The sequence below is a fragment of the Sebastes fasciatus genome, chromosome 23 (genome assembly GCF_043250625.1).
Source record: "Sebastes fasciatus isolate fSebFas1 chromosome 23, fSebFas1.pri, whole genome shotgun sequence".
Classification (NCBI taxonomy): Eukaryota; Metazoa; Chordata; class Actinopteri; order Perciformes; family Sebastidae; genus Sebastes; species Sebastes fasciatus.
The window spans coordinates 20,519,235-20,542,451 of NC_133817.1; the positions used below are offsets into that span (position 1 = coordinate 20,519,235).

The following is a 23,217-nucleotide window of genomic DNA, read 5'->3' on the forward strand; positions in this document are numbered from 1 at the left end:
AACTGAAACTCAAAGGCTTTGCCAGTGTCCCCGAAGGAGAGTAAATCTGTAGCTCATGTGTGTGACATCACTGGGCTTGCAACACACAGCAAAGCAGTCATAAAAGTGAGTGTGAAGACGTCCTCATAAAGCCGGGTCTGATGCCGCCTATCTGGGTGTGCCATCTTCTGAAAGCATTTCCATATCCAACCTCTCTGCAGACGGACACATCTCCCTGCTTTCAGTCAACATTCTTCCCCGTTTTATTTCTCACAGAAGCCTGTTTGCTCCTAATGTGAACCTCTTATATAAATTGTATTGCAGTCCGAAATGTTTTGTTGCGGTCTCGCTGTGGGTTTGGATCCATGTTTAATCTAGCAGCTCTGGGAGCAATCACTTTCTTCTACACGGGACACGGGCAGACAGACGTCTGGATCCCTTTATTTCTTTTGTCAGAGGAAATGTCTCTTTTCTCTTGTGGTGTGTAAACGAGCTCGGAGAGAGACGGCTTTGGACCCCGGCTTAGGTCCTCATGTCCTCTCCACGCACACACTTTAAACAAATAAGTGCTTTCTGGGAGACTAAATGTGTAATTAGACCGTTAATTATTCTATTGTTCTGTCAATTTTTGCTATTTAAAAAAAATTTAAGCCTCTTGTGCCGCTAATGTACCATCCACCACTTCGTTTGACTGACCTGCCGGGCCTGCAAACTCATTAGGCATTGAGAAAGACCAGAGAGATCCATGCTAACCACTAATTGAAGTCAGCTCCAGCAGCTGGATGGCAACAATGGAGCCCTGCATGCACATGCCGTACAATCCAAACAAATCACAGCGCAAGGAGATGGCTGTTTGGCTATTGCATGCGGCCTGATGCCTTGAGAAATGCTCACCATACAATATATCTGAATGGGTCGCGGATTTAGCCTGATGAGAGAAGACTTCAGAGTTTGTTATGAGTTATGGAGCGGGGGGGAACCGCAGGCCCGATGGTTTTGTGCGAGTGAGTTTGTCAGGTTGGAGGGGAGCCATTAGGAATCGCCTCTACCAGAGACGCCATGCATTAATACTCAAAAGAACGGAGGCCCAGCATTATCCTGATTGGTGGAGGGAGGATATCCTCTTACCCGTCCTAGTGCCAATAAATTAATTTCCCCCCTCCACGCCATAAATATAAATGTGTTTATTCTGAAGTTCAAATGGTGACATGCAAAAGCTTGGAAATGGCTGGGCACATCTCAGTCAGGCCTGGCCACAGATTATTTCGACATGCAACGCGGCGGTATCGTTTGCTATAATAATGTGGACCGTCTAAGACCGACACACAATGACACTTAAACCGCGTGAGAAAGTCCATTGATGAAAAACATTAAGACACAGCAGCTCTGTGAGTGCCAACGCAGAAAAAAAGCTCCTCCAGTCAGCCAGTAGATGTCACTTGTGTTGTCTTCACTAGACCGATTACTGTTCTGAGTGAAACAGTGATATGAAACAGACTTATCAACAGCAAAATCTGAGTTCTATCAAACCCTGAAATGAGCCTTCAGATAAGCCCATCTCTAGATTATCTAATGCTCTCTTTTATGCTAAAACAATGGGGGGAAAAGAGGGGAAAAGAAGCAGGAACGGGGCTTTCTGAGGAGGTTTTGGGGGGCATTTGTAGTTTTCAATGGTCCTCAACTGACTCCGTTTGTCCTGGAAGAATATTATAAGATATTTTACCCTCACCAGGAAAAAATGCAACAATACGACACAATTATTATTAATATTGACATGTTGGAGACAATGTGGCTCAAGGGAGGCAAATTATTTCCATATATTTTGGGACTTTCCCAAACTGCGTTTATATTGGAATGGCTTTCACAAAACATTAAGCCCGGTATTCAAGACCTTTTGGCGGCCAATAAATCAATCACTAGAAAGTGGCCAAATCTAGTACCACCCCACGTTGGAAGAATGGTATGGAATAATCTTAGAAATATTTAAAATGGAAAAGCTGACTTAAATTATATAAAAATTATTAAAAAAAACTATAAATGGATCGAATTTCTTAACACCAATGCCAGCAGAATTTGTATGATGGAAATAGAATGGAGTATGGGATGGGCATATGTAAGAAAGTTGAAAATAAAAATTGCTGACAGATAGAAGTAGAAATACACACATAGGTATGTTGGCTGTATACATGTGGGTTTGCAGGTGAATATAGATGTGTATGTGTGTAGATGTGTTACACCTGTAAATGAGGAAGAGTACACACGGATATCTATCCTGGAGGTGAAGATGGAGGACTGAAAGTTTTCCTGAGGACTGAGTCACGGCAGCTTTTTAATACCTCTGTCTCTATGCATATACGTGTATATTAACAGTCTTTGGACATTCTGCGATATTGCCTTTTCCAAATAAAAATAAATTACATTTAAAAAAAAAGAAAATTTCATAAAGTAAAATAAAAAGAATTAGCAACAGCTGCGACCACGGACGTGCATGCATCCACGCATGCATATGCATCCACACACCTCCCACCTCCACAAGTGTCTAGGAGACACGGTTCATGAGTTATGAAGGAGGGCGTGGCTTAAGTATAGGGGGCGGGGCTAACCCACACCAATGAGAGGAACTTTCTGCTGTCTTATGACAAATGCTTTTTGAGTTTGATCATGATATGTGAATCCGTTTAGAAGTTATGCGCCTTTTTGTTATAGGCCACTCCCACAACCGCACGTCCTTATTGCCAATTGGCATGAACACAAACAACAACAACAAATTTCACCCTCCTACGGCGAAAACTGTGGCCTCCAAAGGGGTGTGGTAATTTTTGTGGAGCGACCGGCCGTCAGCGCTATAGAACTGCTGGCAGAAAGAAAAAATCAATAAGTTATTATATTACATAATGCTCTTTATACTGATGCTCCTCAAATTCAACTTCTGATATCTACAGTAGCCCTTTAATCTACCTCAGACACTATTCAAAATGAAGTAAGCCTGAGAAGAGTACTGGTACTTGACATATTAATAAATATAGTGTAAGTAAGATCACTTCTGTTGAAAACTCCTCAAGTAAAAGTACTGAAGTAGCCATTTTCAAAACTACTCTGAGTATCAGGTACTTAGTTACACAGTTATGTGATGCTCTCCAGAGTGGTGGCTGGCTCTCTTTCCTTAAAGAAGTAGTCCAGCAAGTACAGAGGTAGACAGGAACTGAGGGAAGGGTGAGAGAGAGGCATGACATGCAAGACATCTTCGGTGTTCCAACCCCTGTACTACCATACTATTTAATATGCCAGAAAAATATTGAGTATGTCCCAATATATACTATGTCAAATGCCAAAAAATACCAGGATGTCCTTCTACATCCGGTCCCATTTTGCAGTATGCAAGCCAGCATGCTTTTCTGGCTATTCCGACCCACAATCCTCTGCGCAGCAGATATATGAGCAGGTCAAAGTTCAAAGTGCAATGTTATGAGAAAGTAGTTGTACGCATACTGCAAGCAACAGTGTGTACTTTGTAAGGGCAGCTGCAGTACGTACTAAGAGTAAAAGTATGCGATTTGGAACGCACCCATCTTCTTAGGACTGTTTGGGTGTGTACGGCTTGTGCTTGATCGACATCTCTTGCGTTGCTGCAAGTGTTTGGGTGGGAGAAATTACACCTTCATCATTTTTTTTATTGGTTCATGAAGTTCGGTGACCTCATGGAGTTCCAGCATGGCTCTGCCCAAGCAAGAAGAAGTGTAAAAACCCATGTGGGTGTAAAGGGCCTTCTAAAGAAGAATGGTAAAAATGGATGAAGAAGGAAGAAGCCATGGCCTCCTAACAGCCACTTCGTTCAGTAACGCAGGCTCTCTGCTAAAAATCTTCTCAACCCCGAATTGAAATAACCCCGATGACGTCATAGAAGACATTATACACATGTTTTCATAGACTGAGTAGTACTTCTCATGACAGATAATCTGCAATTCATGTGTAAAATTGGTGCAGTGTTCCTTTAATTTAGCACATTCCTTTACAAAGGAAGAGGGTCAGAGAAACCTAAATCCTCCTGCTGGTGCCAGAACAGCGTAAGTGTATGACGGGCATGCAAATCTTGTTTTTCTGAGGAAAGCACTGCAAGTACTGATTTTAGGCTACAAAATAGTACATGAAAAACCTTCTCAATTTAAATGAGGGTACTTTTATTACTACTTACTACACCGCCTCATATTTATTCAGATTCCGCTCTTCTCTTCTCTCCTCAGGCAGCAGGGAGGCAGCGTTCACTTATGCCATCACCGCAGCCGGAGTCGCCCACGCGGTGACCACGGCTTGTAGCCAAGGCAACCTCAGCCAGTGTGGCTGCGATCGCGAGAAGCAGGGCTACCACGACCAAGAGGAGGGCTGGAAGTGGGGAGGCTGCTCGGCCGACGTTAAGTACGGCGTGGAGTTCTCGCGGCGCTTTGTGGACGCCCGCGAGATCAGGAAAAACGCCCGCCGGCTGATGAACCTGCACAACAATGAGGCAGGGCGAAAGGTAACATGAGCTTGACCACACTGAGGACGAAACAAACTGTATCCATCTAAAAACATCATACTCCATTTGTTGTGTATTTGCATCAGTCACTGTAATCGTATCAGCCCTAAACTGTACAAGTGCAGAAATGATTGAACAAAGCTCCTGTACACTAGAGCGGGAGTGTGTATGTGTGACAGAAATGCAAAACTTGGCAGATGCAGCTGCCAAAATGGAGTCGTGCCACAGCCTCACAGTCCATTCACTGAATTACTACGCATTAAGTGGGGATAGAGGATATTATTGCAAGTCTCCCTCTCTTCCTCTCTCAGTGGAAGCACCAAAGGCCGCGCTTCCGCACCACCGCACACACCGAGGCAGCCAAAGTCAAGAGCAAACGACCCCAGAGCGTGATAGTCACTGATTTGACTAGTGCTCTGGACGCACAAGATACTAGATGTTCTAATGAGGAGCTTAGTCGCTCTAAAGTCATACTGTTTTTCACATTACCATCAAGCTCAGTCACAAGGGGCAAACAGTCACCTGTCAATTGTGTCATCTGAAAAGGCATTATAATATAAATCTGGCTCAAACCACAAAGTAATTCTATATGTGCATGGTTGCACAACAGCTCTGGTCAGTTTTCTCGGGGCTGTCGCACCATTATGTGGTCTGAAGAAAGGTAAAGTTAATTAGAGACTACAGTCTGGGTTTATGAGTTATTTCCCCCAGGTTGCTGACATAAAGTTGGCGTACCGGTTGGAGTGCTGAAAGTCAGAGTCTCCGCAGAAAGCCCGGCCTACCGAAAGAGACGGATCTGAAAGCTATGCGATTGCTATTAACGGGTTTCAAATTCAAGCTATGGACGTATGTAAAATTACCGTTTATGTATTAACCGCACAGAATAGGTTTTCAGCCCTTAAAGGGGACATATCATTCTAATTTCCAGGTTCATACTTGCATTTTGGGTTTCTACTCAAACATGTTTATACGCTTTAATGTTCAAAAAACACATTATTTTGCTCATACCGTCTGTCTGAATAAACCTGTATTCACCCTTTGTTCCAAACGCTGCGTTTTAGCGCCTGTCTCTTTAAGAAGCCTGGTCTGCTCTGATTGGCTTACGTGAAAAATACAGTGCACCTTTGCAAAGGTAGTTCTCAAGCCGTGGGCGGTATATTCTTTTTTTTTTTTTTAAGTTATTTTTTGGGGTGATTTTTAAGTATTTATTGATAGGACAGTGGAATGAGTGTTGGAAAGGGGGAGAGAGAGAAATGACATGCGGTAAGGACCACAGGCCGGATTCGAACCCGGGTCCACCGCTGCTAGGACTGAGCCTTGGCGATACATGGGCGCTCGCTCTACCGACTGAGCTAATTCTAGTATATTCTATTCTGAGTATATTCTAATGAGCCTGCATGTGACACAGGAAGGGGAGCCACATCACAGTTACTCATCTCACTCATCTTCAACCTCTTATCCGGGGTCGGGTCGCCGGGGGCAACAGCTCCAGCAGGGACCCCAAACTTCCCTTTCCCAGGCCACATTAACCAGCTCTGACTGGGGGATCCCGAGGCGTTCCCAGGCCAGTGTGGAGATATAATCTCTCCACCTAGTCCTGGGTCTTCCCCGTGGCCTCCTCCCAGCTGGTCGTGTCTGGAACACCTCCCAAGGGAGGCGCTCAGGGGGGGGGGGGCATCCTTACCAGATGCCCGAACCACCTCAGCTGGCTCCTTTCAACGCAAAGGAGTAGCGGCTCTACTCACCCTATCTCTAAGGGAGACGCCAGCCACCCTCCTGAGAAAACCCATTTCGGCCGCTTGTACCTGCGATCTAGTTCTTTCGGTCATGACCCAGCCCTCATGACCGTAGGTGAGAGTAGGAAAATCACAGTTATTTCACAGTTTGTGGGTTGGTAGGCACTACAGATGCCCAAATGTACCATATGTGCACAAGCACTAAAAAAAGTGAGTTTTTCATGATATGTCCCCTTTAACTATCTCTTTTAATTCATACAGAGCTAATGTCTCCTCTCTATGTGATCAGATCCTGGAGGAGAGGATGAAGCTGGAGTGTAAATGTCACGGCGTGTCCGGTTCCTGCACGACTAAGACCTGCTGGATCACCCTCCCAAAGTTCAGAGAGATCGGTTACATGCTGAAGGATCGCTACAGCGGAGCGGTTCAAGTGGAGCCGGTCCGGGCCTCGCGCCTCCGCCAGCCCTCCTTCCTGCGACTCAAAGAGGCCCGGGGCTACCAGAAGCCCACGGACACGGACCTGGTGTACCTGGAGCGCTCGCCCAACTACTGCGAGGAGGACACGGCCACGGGAAGCACGGGGACGCGGGGGAGGCTGTGCAACGGGACCTCGGGCCACACGGACGGTTGCAATTTGATGTGCTGCGGCCGGGGTTACAACACACACCACTACACGCGCATCTGGCAGTGCAACTGCAAGTTCCACTGGTGCTGTTTTGTCAAGTGCAACACGTGCAGCGAGAAATCGGAAGTTTTCACCTGCAAGTAGGGAACGGGGGAAGCGGAGGAGAGGCTGGGGAGAACGGACAACGGTTGATGGTAAGAGGATGATGACAAAGTGGAATTTGAAGTGAAGGACTTGGAAGTATTTATTCAACAATTTGCACATTTTTACATCCTATTTTGGAATTCTTTAAAGAAAGAAAAAAACAGACATGAGCTTTGGAGAGATTTTGAAAAAACACTTTTTTTTTGCGCGCTGGTACAAAACTGTGACATGATGCAGACATGATGCAGACATGATGCAGACATGATGCAGACATGATGCAGACATGTCGCAGGTGAAAGGATTCACTCTTTTGGCCTCAAGCGAAGCAATATTTGGAAGACAACATCTTGCAAAGATGTAGCTTACGGATGTCACGCACAAGAGGAAAAAAAAAACAACAACCAGGACTGTTGTTGGATCTTGAGAAGACTTTTGTAACAACGCTAACTGGAAATGCTCTAAGCGCTTCAGGCAGCCATGACAGAAGACTGAAAGATGGCAGTGGACTACTTTTAACTGTACGCTCACACTGTATTCTGTTTGAACACTGAAAATAAAACAAAATTATTTATGTAAAAAAATATCTTATCTTATAGGATGGATAGCAAACTCAATTACTCTGTAACATTTTTCCTCTCTTTTTATGATCTTCAATTGCTACTGATACATTTCAAGCTGGGAGGAAGTGATTTTTAGTCATATGGAGTTGCATTAACTGCCACTAAACTCTATTTATCAGTTGTCGGTGGTGTATTTCGCTACAGATTTTTCTTTTGCACTCACATAGTCACATTTCTTTCTGTTTTTCATCAGTAAGTTGTGTAGTCGAGCGCTGAGCCGACATCTCTCTCATGGACAAATTCCCCCTCCGATTCCCAGACCCTTTTGTTACGCCAAGAGCCGAAGAGGCAGAAAAAAACTCCCAAACTATTTTAAGCATCCAACTTGTCAACTTGTTTGAACGGCACTTTCCACCCTGACCGTGTTCATTGTTTTGTTTTCGGGGGGGGGGACTTCTGAGAAAAGCATGTGTGAGCCTCATTGGAACGCCATAGAGGTGCAATCAGGTTCAGAAACATCCAACATTCCCATGAACGGCAGAGACGTGGAATTCCACATTATGGCCTCTGCTTACACAAGGCCTTCCAGCGCGGTTTAGGCCTGCCTGGCTGGATGGCATGTGCCCTAAACCACACAGAAGGGGGTATATGAGAGGATCAAAAGGCCTCAAAAAGCTATTTTTGGACAGCACCCTTAATGTATTCAGAAATGTTTATTTAGGCTTTATATAACTTACAAAACAATTTGAAGAGTATATTTTTATATGAGGAACGTGGCACTTTATGTCATTTATAGATGGAAAAGGAAGTCACTAAAGTGTTTTCTAATGTCATTGTATTCAGATTTGAGAGCTATAAATTATTTGGAATTAAATTGTAAATACTCCACGTTTTGTTTTTAATCAAAGTAGCCCAGATTTGTCCATCTAGATACGATCCTTCACAATTCAACGTAGCCGAGTGATTCATCACGTGTTGGAAAAGTCCAGGAAACCACTGTTTAAGTATTTGAGTAAATGCATGGAATTGCGAGTAGATAATATACGTTGGGAGCAACCAACTAGTTGTGCAGCTTTAGATCGAAGAGATTTCTGTGTTTCAGGAACAACTCATTGCTTCCTAAAAGTTAGGAATAGTTGTAACTTCCAATACAGCTAATTTTATTTGTCACTTACAAACATGGTGTTTTTTCTTTTTTACCAATAAAATTTGAGCATCCTTTAAACGTCTCTTGAGTTTTATGTCACATCTTATTAAAATCATTACCAAAAAGATTTGTCACACACAATACTTTATTAAGCATTATATTTGACCCAAACATGAAACATACTTTACACCCTGACAAAGTGTTTTTTTGCTGAAACCAGAAGGCACAAATACACCGTAGTAGAGGCCTGCTGTATAAAACGCTGATATGGGAAACACAAGAACTTGTGGCCTTGACTGATGTGGTACTAATGTGTCAGGAGGTGAACGGGCGGCCGGCGGCGTTGCCACCTCATTCAGCCCGGCTGACTCGCACAGCCTCTTTCCTGTGGGGCTGAAAAGCATTGCAGCCAGCCAGTCGAGCGCGAGTAACGGCTGTTTTGTTAGCTGTCTGAAATCCTGGGGACCGGAACCGCGTAAGCTCCCTTCACTATGCCGGCGGATTGAGGGGAGAGTCCAGCCGATTGTTTCAATACATTTTGTCATTAAAAATCAGAGAGCAGAGCAAACAGGGTGGAGCAGGGTGTGGGCAGGCCAGTAAAGCGCTGCATTGTTGAGGTGTCAGGACTGTTCAGCTTATCTGGCAACGGGAGGAGCAGGGAGGGATGTCATTCTGCAAACTAATGCCTCTGGTCGCATTCAGTCATTAATTCATTCACTCTTCGGATGTACAGTTTCAGTATGCTCTCATCCGTCGGAAACTGATCCAGAAGCACACACACACACACACACAAAAACACACAACTACAGCTAAACAGGAAGAACTGCATTCACTAAATCTCTAAAAAAGTCTATGCAGTCTGGTTGAAACTCAAATATAGCTAGCTCAGCATGAAGAAAAGCAGTCTAAGGTGTAAAACATGGACTCATTGTTGTGAGTTTAGAGATGATTAATGATCTATAATGCATGCAATGAGCCCTCGTCCCCTTATTTATCTATACTATAGAGCAATAGGATGGAAAAAGAAGAATAAGATGATGAGGAATAAGATGAAATTCACTAGACTATGTTGAGTATAAAACTCATTCTTCTTAAGCAGAGATACAGAGACAAGCTCGTGCTTCATACGGAGCAGTTTTTTAAATTACAAAACATGCACAGCGTCAGTTGTTATTCGTTTTAGTATTTTGCCCTTAGATGTCCTTAGATTGAAATATTAATATCGTGCCTGTTTGGAGAAATTGTTGGAAGCGTTGGAATGTCCCTCTGGCAACGACACACCGCCGTTTAAGTAGCTAAGGCGGCGAGGGGGTTGATTACATCATGTTTTGGTCATTCTCTTGTTTTCACGGTTACTGCAGAAGTCACCATGGGCCTGGGATTAAACCCCAACCCCTGCTGGTAACATCGGTGTCTGTGCAAAGTGAAAAGCCCGGACACTGCGGTGTCTCTTTGTCTTTGGATTAAACCACAAAGCATCGGCCCGGCCAAAGGAACCAGCGTGTGCTCGCCTCTTCCAAAACTCTTCATTTCCCAGACTCGGGTCAAGACAAAACAAGAGCTCCTGACGTCTTGACCTCTGCTTTTACACCCCGTGGACCTTTTGTGTATCAAGAATACCTTCAATCTCATCTGGGCGTGAGTGCAAAAGAGGTAGAGAAGTAATTAATACATACTTCTCTGGTAGGAATCAAATTCTCAAGCGTCTTAATCTATCGGCAGTATGTGGCTGTCAGTTATTCTGGACAGGCACAAGATGTATGTGTTTAGTAGTGGACAGGTAATTCACCCGCAGATGAAGCTTAAAGGTTACATTAATGAGTACAAGAGTACATGTTCACACAAGCGTATACGTGTGCACATGTACGTTATTCCTTTCTAGACATACTTCACATGAAAACCTGCTTGCGGGTCGAGGGCTTCCCTCTTCTTCGAGGTTTTCAAGAGTCTTTCCTCACAGTTTTGAGCAGCAAGCCTCCCTCTCGCTCCTCCACCAGGAAACCCAGCTCCTTGAGCGCAGAGTAGTCGGTGGTGCCGCGACGTTCCAGGGCGGCGACCTGCTCCTGGTTCTGCTTGTTGCGTTCTAGGAGGTTCCTGATGGTAAAGATGGCCCACTGGCTGATAACTGGAGGGATCCGGTTAAGGACAGCAACGTCAGAACGAAACACATTGTAGTTCTTTCCTGTTTTTCAGGCTTGTTTTCCAGCACTAGTTGTTTTTCCCGATGAAGAAAACATCAATGGGAAAAATAAAGTTATGTTATTTTAAAACGCACTAAAATGGTTAAAGTTCATAAAAAATGGACTTGTTCCAAATACAAAAACACGACCTTTAATGACAACTGTAATGGCAATTTTCATATCTGCAGTTTAACACTGTACCTTTAGATAATCTCAGGGCCTCACATGTTCAACTTCGTCACCATAGGACAGTGACCTGACATTTTAGGTCTCTGTAACTGCAAACAACAGATTGCTGAAATACTTGTTATGTCTTGTGATGCTCTGTTGTCTGCTGCGTGCTGACGCATTGATACACTTTCTATCCTTCTCTTCTTTTCACTTATCTTCGTGTTATGCTTTAAATGTATAAATACTGACTACTCTTTGTATTCGGGGCTCACTTGCCACAGTCCACAACAGGTGGCTGTGCTCGTGAGTCCATCTGCAGATGCTTTAGTTATTAATGTATGCCTTTTTTATTAAATTCACTTAAAGACAAGTTGTTACGTTGGTTTGTGTCTTGTTTTAACAGAAACTGCCACCACACAACTTAAAGGACCAGTGTGTAACAATTAAGAGGATTTATTGGCAGAAATGGAATATATAATATAAATAAGTATGGTTTCTTTAGTGTATAATCACCTGATTATATGAATTGTTGTGTTTTCGTTCATTTAGAATGAGCCGTTTATATCTACATAGGGAGCGGATCCGCCATGTTGCACCGCCATGTTTAACAGTAGCCCACTACGGACAAACCAAACACAGTTAGCTTTTCCTGCTTGAGCCGGAGTCACTAACGTTACCGCCGCTCTCTCTCTCTTGCTTCACCACTCACTTCCCTCGTACACACACACACACACACACACACACACACTCTACCCACTGGCTCTGCTCCAAATGACCCACGCTGCTCTTACAACAACTGGCTGTAGAGAGGGCCATTTACGTTTTTATGTCGGCTACCGTAGTTCTTCTACACGTCTGGCACACAGGAGAGGCTACGGTTGGTTGCAATCTCCTCACCTCACCGCTAGGTACCACCAGATCATACATACTGTTCCTTTAACAAACAAGGCAAAAGTGAGCATGGCTCACATACCCCCCCCCGCTCACTGCTTGACCCCTATTAAAGTAGGGCCAACGGTTTTGCCCTTTAGGAACTAATGGAATTAGTCTATTGAGCACAATGTAGTTTGTTTTTAGCTCACCTACCTCACGTCCAGGGTGCCCAAAATTAACCCCCAAAAGGCACAACTACGCTACACTATCAACCATCATACCAAATTTGAAGTTCCTAAGTTAAATAGTTTCCGAGTTCTGCTCCAGAAACGAAATTGAAGTCGAAAAAAATCATAGTTTTTGGCCAAAAGTTTTGGGCACCCTGGACTTCTAACCCCCAAAAAGCACAACTAGACCACACTGTCAACTAGGGATGTGATTTCCAAGCAAAAATACTATTCGAAAATCACTGGGAATTAGTAGATTATTATTCAAATAAGGAAGGACGGACGGACTCCATTGTCGCGGGGGTATAATAAATGAATATGTAATGCTAGACGTGAGCATGTGCAAGCAGTTGTAACGAAAGATGCATTTTACAAAATGGATTTGATGAAGAAATGCACACACAGAGGTAAAGAGCCTCAGTCTACCAAAGAGGTAGAGTAGTAGAGAGGTTAACAGTGGTGGTACACGCAACACGGGCCAAACATTTTCAATGTCAAACTCAGGACGTCAAACTCACGAGTGCCTGGTATTTGCCGGTCGGTCGCCAAGTACGCAGACGGCCCAACAAACAGACAAGTTATGTTTTGTGATACAAAACATTCTCAGCTCACCCCTCTCAAGTTTCCCGCATAAATCTATACAACATATTTTTCTTTGACAATCTTTTTTCTGAACAGAAACAAATGCTGACACCTACGTGGAAAAAGTGGACGGAGTGGATTGTTTGTGTGTGTGTGGGAGAGGGGGCACGGGGACAAAGGCTCAGGCTATTGACCTGGTTAACTGGCACCATGCCCTCACTTTAGCCGGCTAATACCCGACTGGTAGCGGGACGGCCCAGCAGGGGCTGGACATGAGAACCACTCAGGGGTTGGAGACTAGCGGTGTACTCCAAATAAAACAGAAATCAGTGTGTTCTCTAAGCCTGTCAAACTGTTGTGAAAAGGGGCACACGTACACTCTCTCAAAGTGGACCTTTAACATACAGAACAGAGTGATCACTGTATTAGACACGTACAATCAAATGCAAACCAATACAACCATCTTTTAAAAAAGTGAATTAATAAATCCTATCTTTGTGAAGCTTACACTGTTGATAACGTAACAGGAGACACTCCAGGTACAAAGCTCCAAAGCACACTACATAAGAGTAAAAAAAACTTTTAAATCAAAAACCTTTTGACTCTGATGAAGACGCACTTGGCATCGAAACATTAGTCTTTAAAGGTCCCATATCGTGCTCATTTTCAGGATCATACTTGTATTTTGTGTTTCTACTAGAACATGTTTATATGCTGTAATGTTCAAAAAAACCTTTATTTTCCTCATACTGTCGACCTGAATATACCTGTATTTACACTCTGTCTTAAACGCTCTGTTTTAGTGCATTTTGACGGAATTGCGACGAAATTGCAACAGAATTGCGTTGCTAGGCAACAGCTTGGGTCTGTGTTTACTTCCTGTCAGCTGATGACATTCACATACACTGCAACCAGGAATAAACTGGGACACATTTAGAATGTTTACATTTAAAACTGTGTAAAGGGTCTAAATATTGTAAATTTGTGACATCACAAATGGACAGCAATCCTGACAGCTTGTTTCAAATGCAGAGATTCTGAATACGGGGTGTGTGTATTTCCCTGTGGATTGAGCGTTTCGATACTTTCACAGTATTTATATAGGACTTAAGCCTGCTTTATAATAAAAAAAACATGAAAATCTCACTTTTTTATATTATGGGACCTTTAAGTAAAGTTGGTTGCCTTAAATCTGTGTGCTCCAGTGTGCTTTGGACCTGGTCCCTGAAGTCTCTCCTGTTACAGGATTGCCCTACTCTGTGAGCACCGGACAGGCCTACTATTAGATTAGATTAGATAATTAGAGTGGAAATCAATCAAAACAGCAAATCCTCTTTTTGCTGGGGACACCTTGGAACCCCTTCAAGAACCCCTGGGGGTTCCCGGACCCCACAATGAGAACCACTGGTTTAGAATATCCTGCTTCCCTCCTGTACTGTATGTAAACAGGGGCTGACAAATCTTTAAAAACACATATCAAAATGCACCACTGTGGTCTAAATAATGACCTCAGAGCCGACTTAACTCTCTGATACAGTGACAGACTTCACTTGAACGCTCCTCAAAACAAAAAAAGCAGCGTTTACAAGCAGCCCGACAGACTTCAGTAATGAATCTATCAGTTGACGCTGTTGACCAGCTGCAAGCAAAGATCTATTGAGAGGTGGTGAGCGCTATGTGAAACATTTCAACACACTGCAGCAATCAAAGCTTACTGTAGATGTTTGGTTGCAAACCCACCGGCGTTCTTGTGCAAACATGCCAGATTCAATTCTAAAAGTGCCAGGATAAGATACACAAGGACTGAAATGACTTGTGGGCAGAAATATGCACAATGATTTAGATAAACTTGAAAAATACGTACATAAACACAGACGGGTTTGTATTTCCAGACCATCAACTTGTGTTAACAAAAAGGATACAGGGGTTGTTGCTGTCTATGTTGCAGTTGTCCAGGATGAGGGGGATGCCTTCCAGTTCTCTCACCTGAGGAGAAAAGTTCAGCAAGGTGCAAATTAATCAACTGGTAACATTCATGTTGGTATCACTGAACATTTTATCAATAGTTATCACAATTTAATAATCTGGAACAATGCCTTTGGTGACAATTTCCTAAGCTCAAAAAAACCTAATTTCAATCAGAGTATCTGTTATGTCTGCTACTACACCATGTATCAGGGCGTTCTGTATCGATTGTCTTAATAACACATCTTTGGAACAATACTAAACCTGCAAATTACATCTATGAGAAACAAAATGTAGGTTTTGACAGCCTCTCATAGCATTTTTATATTAATAGATTTAATAGTAGGGATGCACCGATATCGATATCAGTATCGGGTATCGGGTCCGATACTGTGCTCATGTACTCGTACTCGCCGATACCACTATACGGCAGTGTGACGTTAACCTCTCGTCACCATCTTTCGGATCTTATTGCACGCGCTCACGCACCATCTCCCTGACGGTGCGGCGAGACGGGCCGGCGGTGCGCCCGACCCCGCGGTGCGCCCGACCCCGCGGGGCCGGGATCCCACCTCAGGTGGCAAGTGCCGGCCCTCACTTTCATTGCGCCACGGGGTTTTGCTTGCACCCTTCTGACTCACGCGTGCGTTAGACTCCTTGGTCCGTGTTTCAAGACGGGTCGGGTGGGTTGCAGACATCGCCGCAGACCCCCGGCGCCTTTTACGTGGGCCGAGCCCCGCCCTGGGGGCATGACGCGGTTGGGGCGCACTGAGGACAGTCCGCCCCGGTGACGCTTTGGCCATGGCCCCGGGAGGCACCTTACCCCGAGCCTTTCCAAACCGACCTAGAGCCGGTCGTGGCGCACCGCCTCGTATGCAGGACTGCATCCCTACTTAATAGTATTAATGCCACCAATAGGTTAAGCTTTTCGCCACAGAACTCTGATATTCATGCTTTCTATGGTGTGAAAAAACTAAAATATACCAGCACAGAATGCCCATCACTGGAAAAAGAGCAGAGGCAAGAAATGTATTCAACCTAAGTGTCCCCTGTCCTCAGCAGAGCCTCACATACGGCATATGCAAAAGCAGCTGTGTGGTTGTGGGTTAGTCTAAGGCCGTCACAACGGGGCGATCTGCTCTGTATCATGTGTCGGATTCTATAGGCATAATTATCGTCTTCGCTTGCTGTTGCCTTCCTCTCGCCGTTGTGGTTACCCTCCAAACACACTGCTGGGTAGCTCCAGAACCAGACAGAAGACAGAAGTGCTGAGTTTTCACAAAATGGAAATGTCATTTAAACTGTCAAAGGAACAAAGTCGCTGACCATTACGAGCACCCAGGTCTGATTTTCCACTTTTGGAGATTATTGTCTGAAGTTGCTTACATTATGTCCAAACCCATAAAGAGATGAATAACAAGCGACTGGACTTCAGGCCGGTGCACGCAGTTCAGCGCTTTGCATGCGTCTTAAATTACAATCTTATCCCAAAGGTGAACAGAATGACATTTGGTTTACTGGAAGGGATCTTAGTGAAAACAGATATGGGGTGATTTCAGACCACTGACAGACCACAGATCAGCATCCATAAATAATATGGAGAGGCCAACTGAGGGTGGCCATCCCACAAGCATTCCACAAATCTGTTTCTATTGAGTAGGACTGGGTCTATAATGTGCCGCAGATAGAGGCCAACTCCTTCCCACCCGCTTTATTGACTATCTGTGCTTTATGCTAATAGTGAGATGCTGACAGATGGCGACAGAGGGAAATTGATAAAATCACCAAAGCGAGCAAGGGAATGTTCCACATTTCACTGCAAAACCGAGTTGTTGTGTTGAAAGAAGTCGTAAGCTAGCAGTCACGGGAACACACGGCCTCGTGCTTCATTAGACATTACACTCATTTACAGTCCTCTGTTGTCCTCAGGAGATCACGTGGTTGGACCCAACAGCCTAGAAGACTAGACTATAGACACTCTCAACTAGGACTGCAACTAACCATTATTTTCATTGTCGATTATTTTCACTGATTAATGGGTCAGTTGTTTGGTCTATAAAATGTCAAAAAATTATGAAAAGTGTTGATTATTGTTTCCCAAAACCCAAGATGACATCCTCAAATGTCTTGTTTTGTCCACAACTCAAAACATATTCAGTTTACTGTCACAGAGGAGGAAAGAAACTAGAAAATATTCACATTTAAGAAGCTGGAGTCAGAGAATTTTGACTTTTTTTTTTCTTAAAAGTGTACTCAGATTAATAGATCATCAAAAGAGTTATTAAGCGATTCATTTAATAGTTGACAACTAATTGGATTATGCTTTGCAGCTCTACTGTAAACATGCTTATTTAGTGTAGATAGGTCTGTCAAAGCAAGACCAGAAGGGCCTCCCAGACCTCTCACTCTCTTCTTGACCTCTGACCCCATTGTGTTAGACCAAATCCCCCCCCCCTCAGATCCTAGACAAAAAACATCTGGAAAACAATCTCATTTTAGGTTTTCTATGTAGTTTCCTTTTCCAAATCCCTTACTTTCTCCAGACCTTCACTTCTTGAGGACCATAATTTGGTTAAATATAGTGGTAGTCATTTTGTAGAAGCTGATTTTCATCACATTTCCCCTCCTTTTCCAAATGACATGATATCTATATATCTAGATATGATATTAATAATAGTAAGGCATATCACTGAAGTACTGGAAATTGTGCATCCCAGCAACACCAGCATGACAACATGTGACATAGCAGTGAGTTTACAGCTGTAGAAAAGCTGGCTTTGTGCATGTTTGAAGACCAAAGAAAACCTGCCTTCATTGCATTTTTAATTACAGTAATTTGGGGCTTTATTTTCACTCTTTTCCACCCAGTTAAGATGCAACATCAGTATAATTACAAGGTTTTTTGGTGTAATTTTATTCTGCTAATTAATTACTAAAAATTCGGCTGTCAGTTTATCGGGTGCTTTTACACCTAACCTGTTTGGTTTGGTTTAAAAAAACAACAACATTTTGTTTGGTTTGTTTTAAAAGCTGTCAATCGAACTTTGTTGTGGAATAAACGACCACCTGAAAATGAAAGTCTTGGTCTGTTTCCCAGCAAACTTGGTGAGATTCGTTTCTGGTGTGAAAGCAAATGCAGAAAACCACAGAATATTATGATAGTAGATGTGTGGTCTTAGCATGAATTCAAAAGCTAAACTACTATTAAATTCATCTGCTGATTATGAACTGTCAAGGACGCGATCTCCATGCAAAGCATATATATATTTATGCAAGATTATTTGGTAGCCATGGTAACACGTCCGCGCAGTTACCTGTTAGTCCACATGACTTTGTGTTTACAGCTCTTGGTTTGTTTGTAATAAGTTAGTGTGACAACAAACTGGACCAGAACTAAAAGACAACAGTGTATCATTTCCATTGGTTCAGACTAGGGATGCTAATTTTGAAAAAAAACTCTTAACCGATAACCGACCCTTGTTAACCGATTATTAACCGTTAACCGACAGGAGTAGTGCCTAGCATGCAGCGGTGTGCCAGCTGCAGTGTATGAGCACAACAGACAACTGAGTCCCCAGTTCACCATCAGGAGAACTACAATAGCACCCACGCTGCTGCGTGTAGTGTTGCGGACATGCAGCCACGATCCCAGTAAAAGTCTCCATCGCACATTTAATTTAGCTTAGCAGGTTGTCAGCTATGTGTCTGCCCGGCGTAACGACACTCTGTCTGCCCAGATTAACAATAGCGATTGTCCGACAAACAGAGTGTGTTTTTGTGCTACGTTAGCAGCTGTAGCTCTGCTGGTAGCTTCGTGATCGCCGCCGCTCTGTCATTGCGGTGTAACTTTTGCGAGTGTCCGACAGCTTTTCTCCTTAAAGAGACGAGCTGCTCCTCTGAGTTTTTCTCAGCATTTTAATTACTTATTAATATTTCTTTTAACCGTTTTAACCGATAGCGTTAATCGGTTAAAGTTCTTAACGTCGATTAACGGTTAAACAGTTAATTATTAACATCCCTAGTTCAGAACAACTGAACCAAACTACAGGTGTGAACGCATCCTTTTTCTGTTCATTCATCCATCCGTTCATTCCAAACCTGGTTCTGGTTGTTGGTCTTGCTGTAACAGAGGTTTCCTATCAGCCTGATGAGGTGGGCCTTGAAGCTGATGACAGGAGATTGAGAGGAATCGTCTACTTCTCCACTGAAGGAGGAGAAGTTCTGAGCAGCACTGAAAATATTCTTACTGGCTTTCCCTATAGCGTGCACCTGCCGCAGGAGCTCTGCAGAGAACATGGAAAGCGGGAGAAAGCGAGAGAGCACAGAGAGAAGGAAGAAAAATATTATTATTATTTAATATAACCTCAAGATTAAATTCAAGCCAATACAGTTTATTATTCAAATTATTAGGAATTTGGGAATTTTACTTTCTCGATAAATGTACTTTATGGTGTCTAAGTAGACGATAAAGTGATTTTGTCAAACTTATTTGTATTTAAACTCAGCGGTGTGTTTATTGCTTGTCAACATACGGCAGGGTTGTGTGCAGGAATCTTGATATTTGTTTTCTGTGGGTGATTTGATGGGGATCCATTTCAAGGAGGAGGTCTATGGTGTACACATGACATATTTACCATGAGACGGCCAAAATTAGACCCACAAACTCCAGTTGTGGACCCGGTCAGAGAGGTTGTCTGAGTGCATGTTTTCATTTACCAACAGTGGTCACTAGAAGGTCAGGGTGGTCCTGGAGGAACATGAACTGCCTGTGGTCTGAGGTCATCTCGCACAGCACATCCAGCAGGCAAATCACTGTCAGCGCCTCCTGCAGGACCTACAGGGGATGGCAACCAAAGTGTCACATCGGGAAAGGATGTTGCGTGAGATAATGTTAGGGAGATAGAAAATAGGAAAAAGCTCTCCAAATGTTACAACAATAGTTCCACAGGCCTGCTAAACACACATCAGTCAGGTTTACTATCTGTACCTCATCACTGGAAGCGGAGCCAGTGGCGAGCGTCAGCACGGCCCCACAGCCTTTCTGGAAGGAACTAGCCAGGAAACGAGCCACACTGGGAGGGATGCCACACTCCTCTGAGTCCTCCTCTTGTAGCTGGGCAGAGAGCAGCTCCAATAGAGTAACTCTGAAACACACATATGCATCTATATGACACATCTATATACCCTTTAGGACTAGATATTAGTATTCTCTATGTGTAATAGATCTCCCTGATAGGTTTAGCTTTTCATCAACTTGCATGCAACTTGTTATTGTCACTACATTAAAAGTAAAGTACCTTTCATGGTGAGACATCCCAGAGTACATACTCTCCACCAGGGCTGAAGACTTGAGGAAAAACTGAGTAGCGATGATAACCCTGCAAATGAATGAATACCAAATCAAAACTTTACCGACAAGTAGCAGATAATAGTTGCTAATGCTTTGATATGATACACACAATGTGAACTCTTAAGACCTATAAACTAACAACTGCTCTTACGTCCAGTCGAGGTCAGGTTGGGTCCTACAGAGCTCCATCACTTTGAGTGCCAGCTGGATGTTCTGCGGATCAGACAGTTCTTCCACCTTGGCTTCATCCAGACACGTGTGGAGCACCATGGAAGCATAGTTTACCGCCTTCTCGTCATCAACGCTGAGCAGCTGCCTGTTCACACAAGTTTGGGTTGACACGATGTGAGGACGAATGCTTTCCTACTGTACATAGGTCTGTGATTTCACAAAAAAAAAGTACTGATACAGAATGAGTATTAGTGTAAAAAGCAAAGGGCTTAATGTGGTCTCAAGTCAACTCTGTTTTTAGTGTGAAAGAGATAGAGAGATGTGGAGGATTTGTATAACGTCTAGGGCTAGTCTGTCAGGATGCCCTACAAAAATTTTACTGGGAACTGATGATCAAGATAGTGTGAATTATTATTGTATTATTTATGTAACAGTGTTGCTGTGTTAAAAACATAACGGCAGCTGTGGCACACAAAACTCACAGGAGAAGATTTGGGAAGCTCAGCTGCCAGACGTCATCTTTACACATCTGGTTTCCGACCGATAAGTTACCGAGGAACTGGATCCCGCAACGAAGAGCTGGACCATAGAGGATGATTTCAGTGAAAAAAAGTTCAGTATCAAAAACTTGCCTAAAAAAAATCTCAATTATTACAATTGCCTAATTTTAGACTTACGTTCAAATATGGCATCCCTGTTCTCCAAATGTGTGGCATGAAGGAAGCTCAGGAGTTTAAGGGATACATCAATGAAACCAAGCTCCCTAGAGGAAAAAGAGAAGTATATATTCTTATGTACTTGCTGTATGGACACAATAACATTAACACATACTGTATAATGCAATGTAATACATTATCATTTTAATACTGCCTGCAATTTAGCAACATAAAAATGAATTATTGTTGAGAGACTGTGTCAAAGAGGTGTTGATTCAACTATACATTTTGTGATGTTCCAATATCTGTCTCATATTCTTCCATCTACTAATCCTGGATTACCTGAGCAGACTCTGGTTGCGGGTGCTCTGGACGCAGGCGCTCCTCTGAGCCCTGAAGCACTCGGCGGTCAGCTGAAGCTGCAGGGAGACGGACTGCAGGTCCTGGTCGTCACAGCTGACAGCCTGGAGCTCATCGCACAGTCGGGACAAGACGTCTAGAAGACTGGAGAACGCCTGCTCCTCCACAGCATCTCTGGGAACAGACCAACAAGAAAAGGAAGGATTGTTACTTTATTGCGGTGGTACCCGAACCTGGGGGCCAATATATGGAGTGAAACTTAAAAATGAATTGTCTTTTTTCTCAGCAGACATTTTAATTGGTCACACACAGCTGTAAGTAATATCATTATCAGTTGCTGGTTTACACTGTAATAAGTGCAGGTGTTAGGTCTAAGTCTGTTACACCGTCGAGTTCGTAAATTCGTGAGCCTGGTTTGATAGCTCAGGGCTTATGCCCTTTTCTATCTATAGGAAATCGTTGGAGGGAGGAGAGAGGAAATGGAGGAGGAGCCCAGTTGGTGCTGAGGCATCATGGCCTATGCCCGGCCAGTTGAGTTATATTTATATATATATATTTATATATATATATATATATATATATATATATATATATTTTCTTTTTTTTGTATTTTCTTTTCTTTAGGTTTAGGTCAGGGTTAGGGATGAGGGTTGGTTCAGGTTTAGGTCAGGGTTAGGGATGAGGGTTGGTTCAGGTTTAGGTCAGGGTTAGGGATGAGGGTTGGTTAAGGTTTAGGTCAGGGTTAGGGATGAGGGTTGGTTCAGGTTTAGGTCAGGGTTAGGGATGAGGGTTGGTTAAGGTTTAGGTCAGGGTTAGGGATCAGGGTTGGCTCAGGTTTAGGTTAGGGGGACACATATCACCGGGGAAACAGTGTTCGACACAACACCGGTGGTGCACCATCATTAGTAATTAGTTACACCGCCTTAGTAAGTAACACCTGACATAAATAGGTCAGTATAGTGAACAACAGATGAGTTACACGGCGGTTCAGTGGCTGAATGAACCTCCACCTGACTGTTTATGAACACAGAAAGGACAACAAACAACAAAGGTGTCTCAGCAGCCAATGGAGCCGCAGAGTCACACCGGAAGTTGTAATTGATTGTTGGTAATGCTAGCTTAGCCGGTAAGCTAACACCCTCAATACCTTTAATAAAAGCAGTAAATGTCTTTGTCCTCACCTGTACTCTTTGTCCCGCAACGCAGCTGTGAATGTTTTTAAAACCTGCAAGTGTTCAGGGCAGTGTTCTTCATTCAAAACGCCAGCGAGAGACGCAGAGATGTCCATGATGCTGTCGGAGGTGTCGGTGTTGTTAGCTGCCATAGATGATGTTTCACTACTTCATCCGTCTGGGCAGGGGGCGGGACTTCCGGTGAAATCTCTAAAACACTATTGGTTAAATCCATGATAAGAGGCGTGGTCAGAGCATGTGCTGCTGTTTTCACACACAGCTGTCAAGTCACTCTCCTCTGCAGCACATCCATAGACTGTATATATATGCATTATATACATCATAATATGTCAAAGATACAGAAAGAAACACACTAAAAAGAAGATACAGGACCCCCTAGGTCTCTTACCAGCAGACTGAGGAACAGTTTTTTCCCCCAGGCCTTCAGACTTTTAAATAGATAATTCATACGACACCTTCTCACACAAAAAGTACCTCAATCATATATTTTATACTGTATATACTGTATATGTTCCTAATGTATATGTTCTTAATATGCCTGTATATGTTCTTAATATGCCTTGTACAAAGTATTTCATATATATGTACATTCATACTTTCTGATATGTATATGATCTTAATATTCCTTGTACAAAGTATTTCCTTTTATAATTTTAAAGGGTAATATAACTTATTATTTTTAATGGAGCTTCCCAGCAAAAAGCATTTCACACAATTGTACTTGTATAACCGGCATGACAATAAACATCTTGAATCTTAAAAAGAGAACTCTGAAAATGGTAATC

General features: G+C 43.3%; 2 protein-coding genes across 2 annotated transcripts in view; one reads left to right on the top strand and one right to left on the bottom strand.

Annotated features, from left to right (window-relative positions):
- wnt7ba (wingless-type MMTV integration site family, member 7Ba) overlaps positions 1-8,132 on the top strand; it is a 10,620-nt gene extending 2,488 nt beyond the window's left edge. The window contains exons 3-4 of the mRNA XM_074624953.1: positions 4,221-4,492; positions 6,518-8,132. Of these exons, the coding sequence (XP_074481054.1) occupies positions 4,221-4,492; positions 6,518-6,997 (752 nt within the window). The 3' untranslated portion in view covers positions 6,998-8,132. The remainder of the gene's footprint in view (positions 1-4,220; positions 4,493-6,517) is intronic.
- Positions 8,133-8,831: 699 nt separating this feature from the next.
- On the bottom strand, positions 8,832-22,603 carry atxn10 (ataxin 10). Its single transcript, XM_074624952.1, has 11 exons — positions 22,421-22,603; positions 21,222-21,413; positions 20,901-20,986; positions 20,706-20,802; positions 20,204-20,368; positions 20,000-20,080; positions 19,690-19,846; positions 19,419-19,536; positions 18,801-18,985; positions 14,660-14,723; positions 8,832-10,829 (listed from the first exon to the last, which is right to left on the bottom strand). The coding sequence occupies exons 1-11, from the start codon at positions 22,561-22,563 to the stop codon at positions 10,645-10,647; spliced, it is 1,473 nt and encodes a 490-aa protein (XP_074481053.1). The 5' UTR covers positions 22,564-22,603; the 3' UTR covers positions 8,832-10,644.
- Between the last annotated feature and the right edge of the window lie 614 nt (positions 22,604-23,217).

Excerpts from the sequence above, each read along its gene's own strand:
- atxn10 (XM_074624952.1), bottom strand. The coding sequence starts at position 22,563 with ATGGCAGCTAACAACACCGACACCTCCGACAGCATCATGGACATCTCT. Across the intron at positions 20,987-21,221 it reads CGCAACCAGAGTCTGCTCAG|GGAGCTTGGTTTCATTGATG; the intron begins GTAATCCAGGAT and ends TTTTTCCTCTAG. Across the intron at positions 20,369-20,705 it reads AGCTTCCCAAATCTTCTCCT|GCAGCTGCTCAGCGTTGATG; the intron begins GTGAGTTTTGTG and ends TTGTGTGAACAG.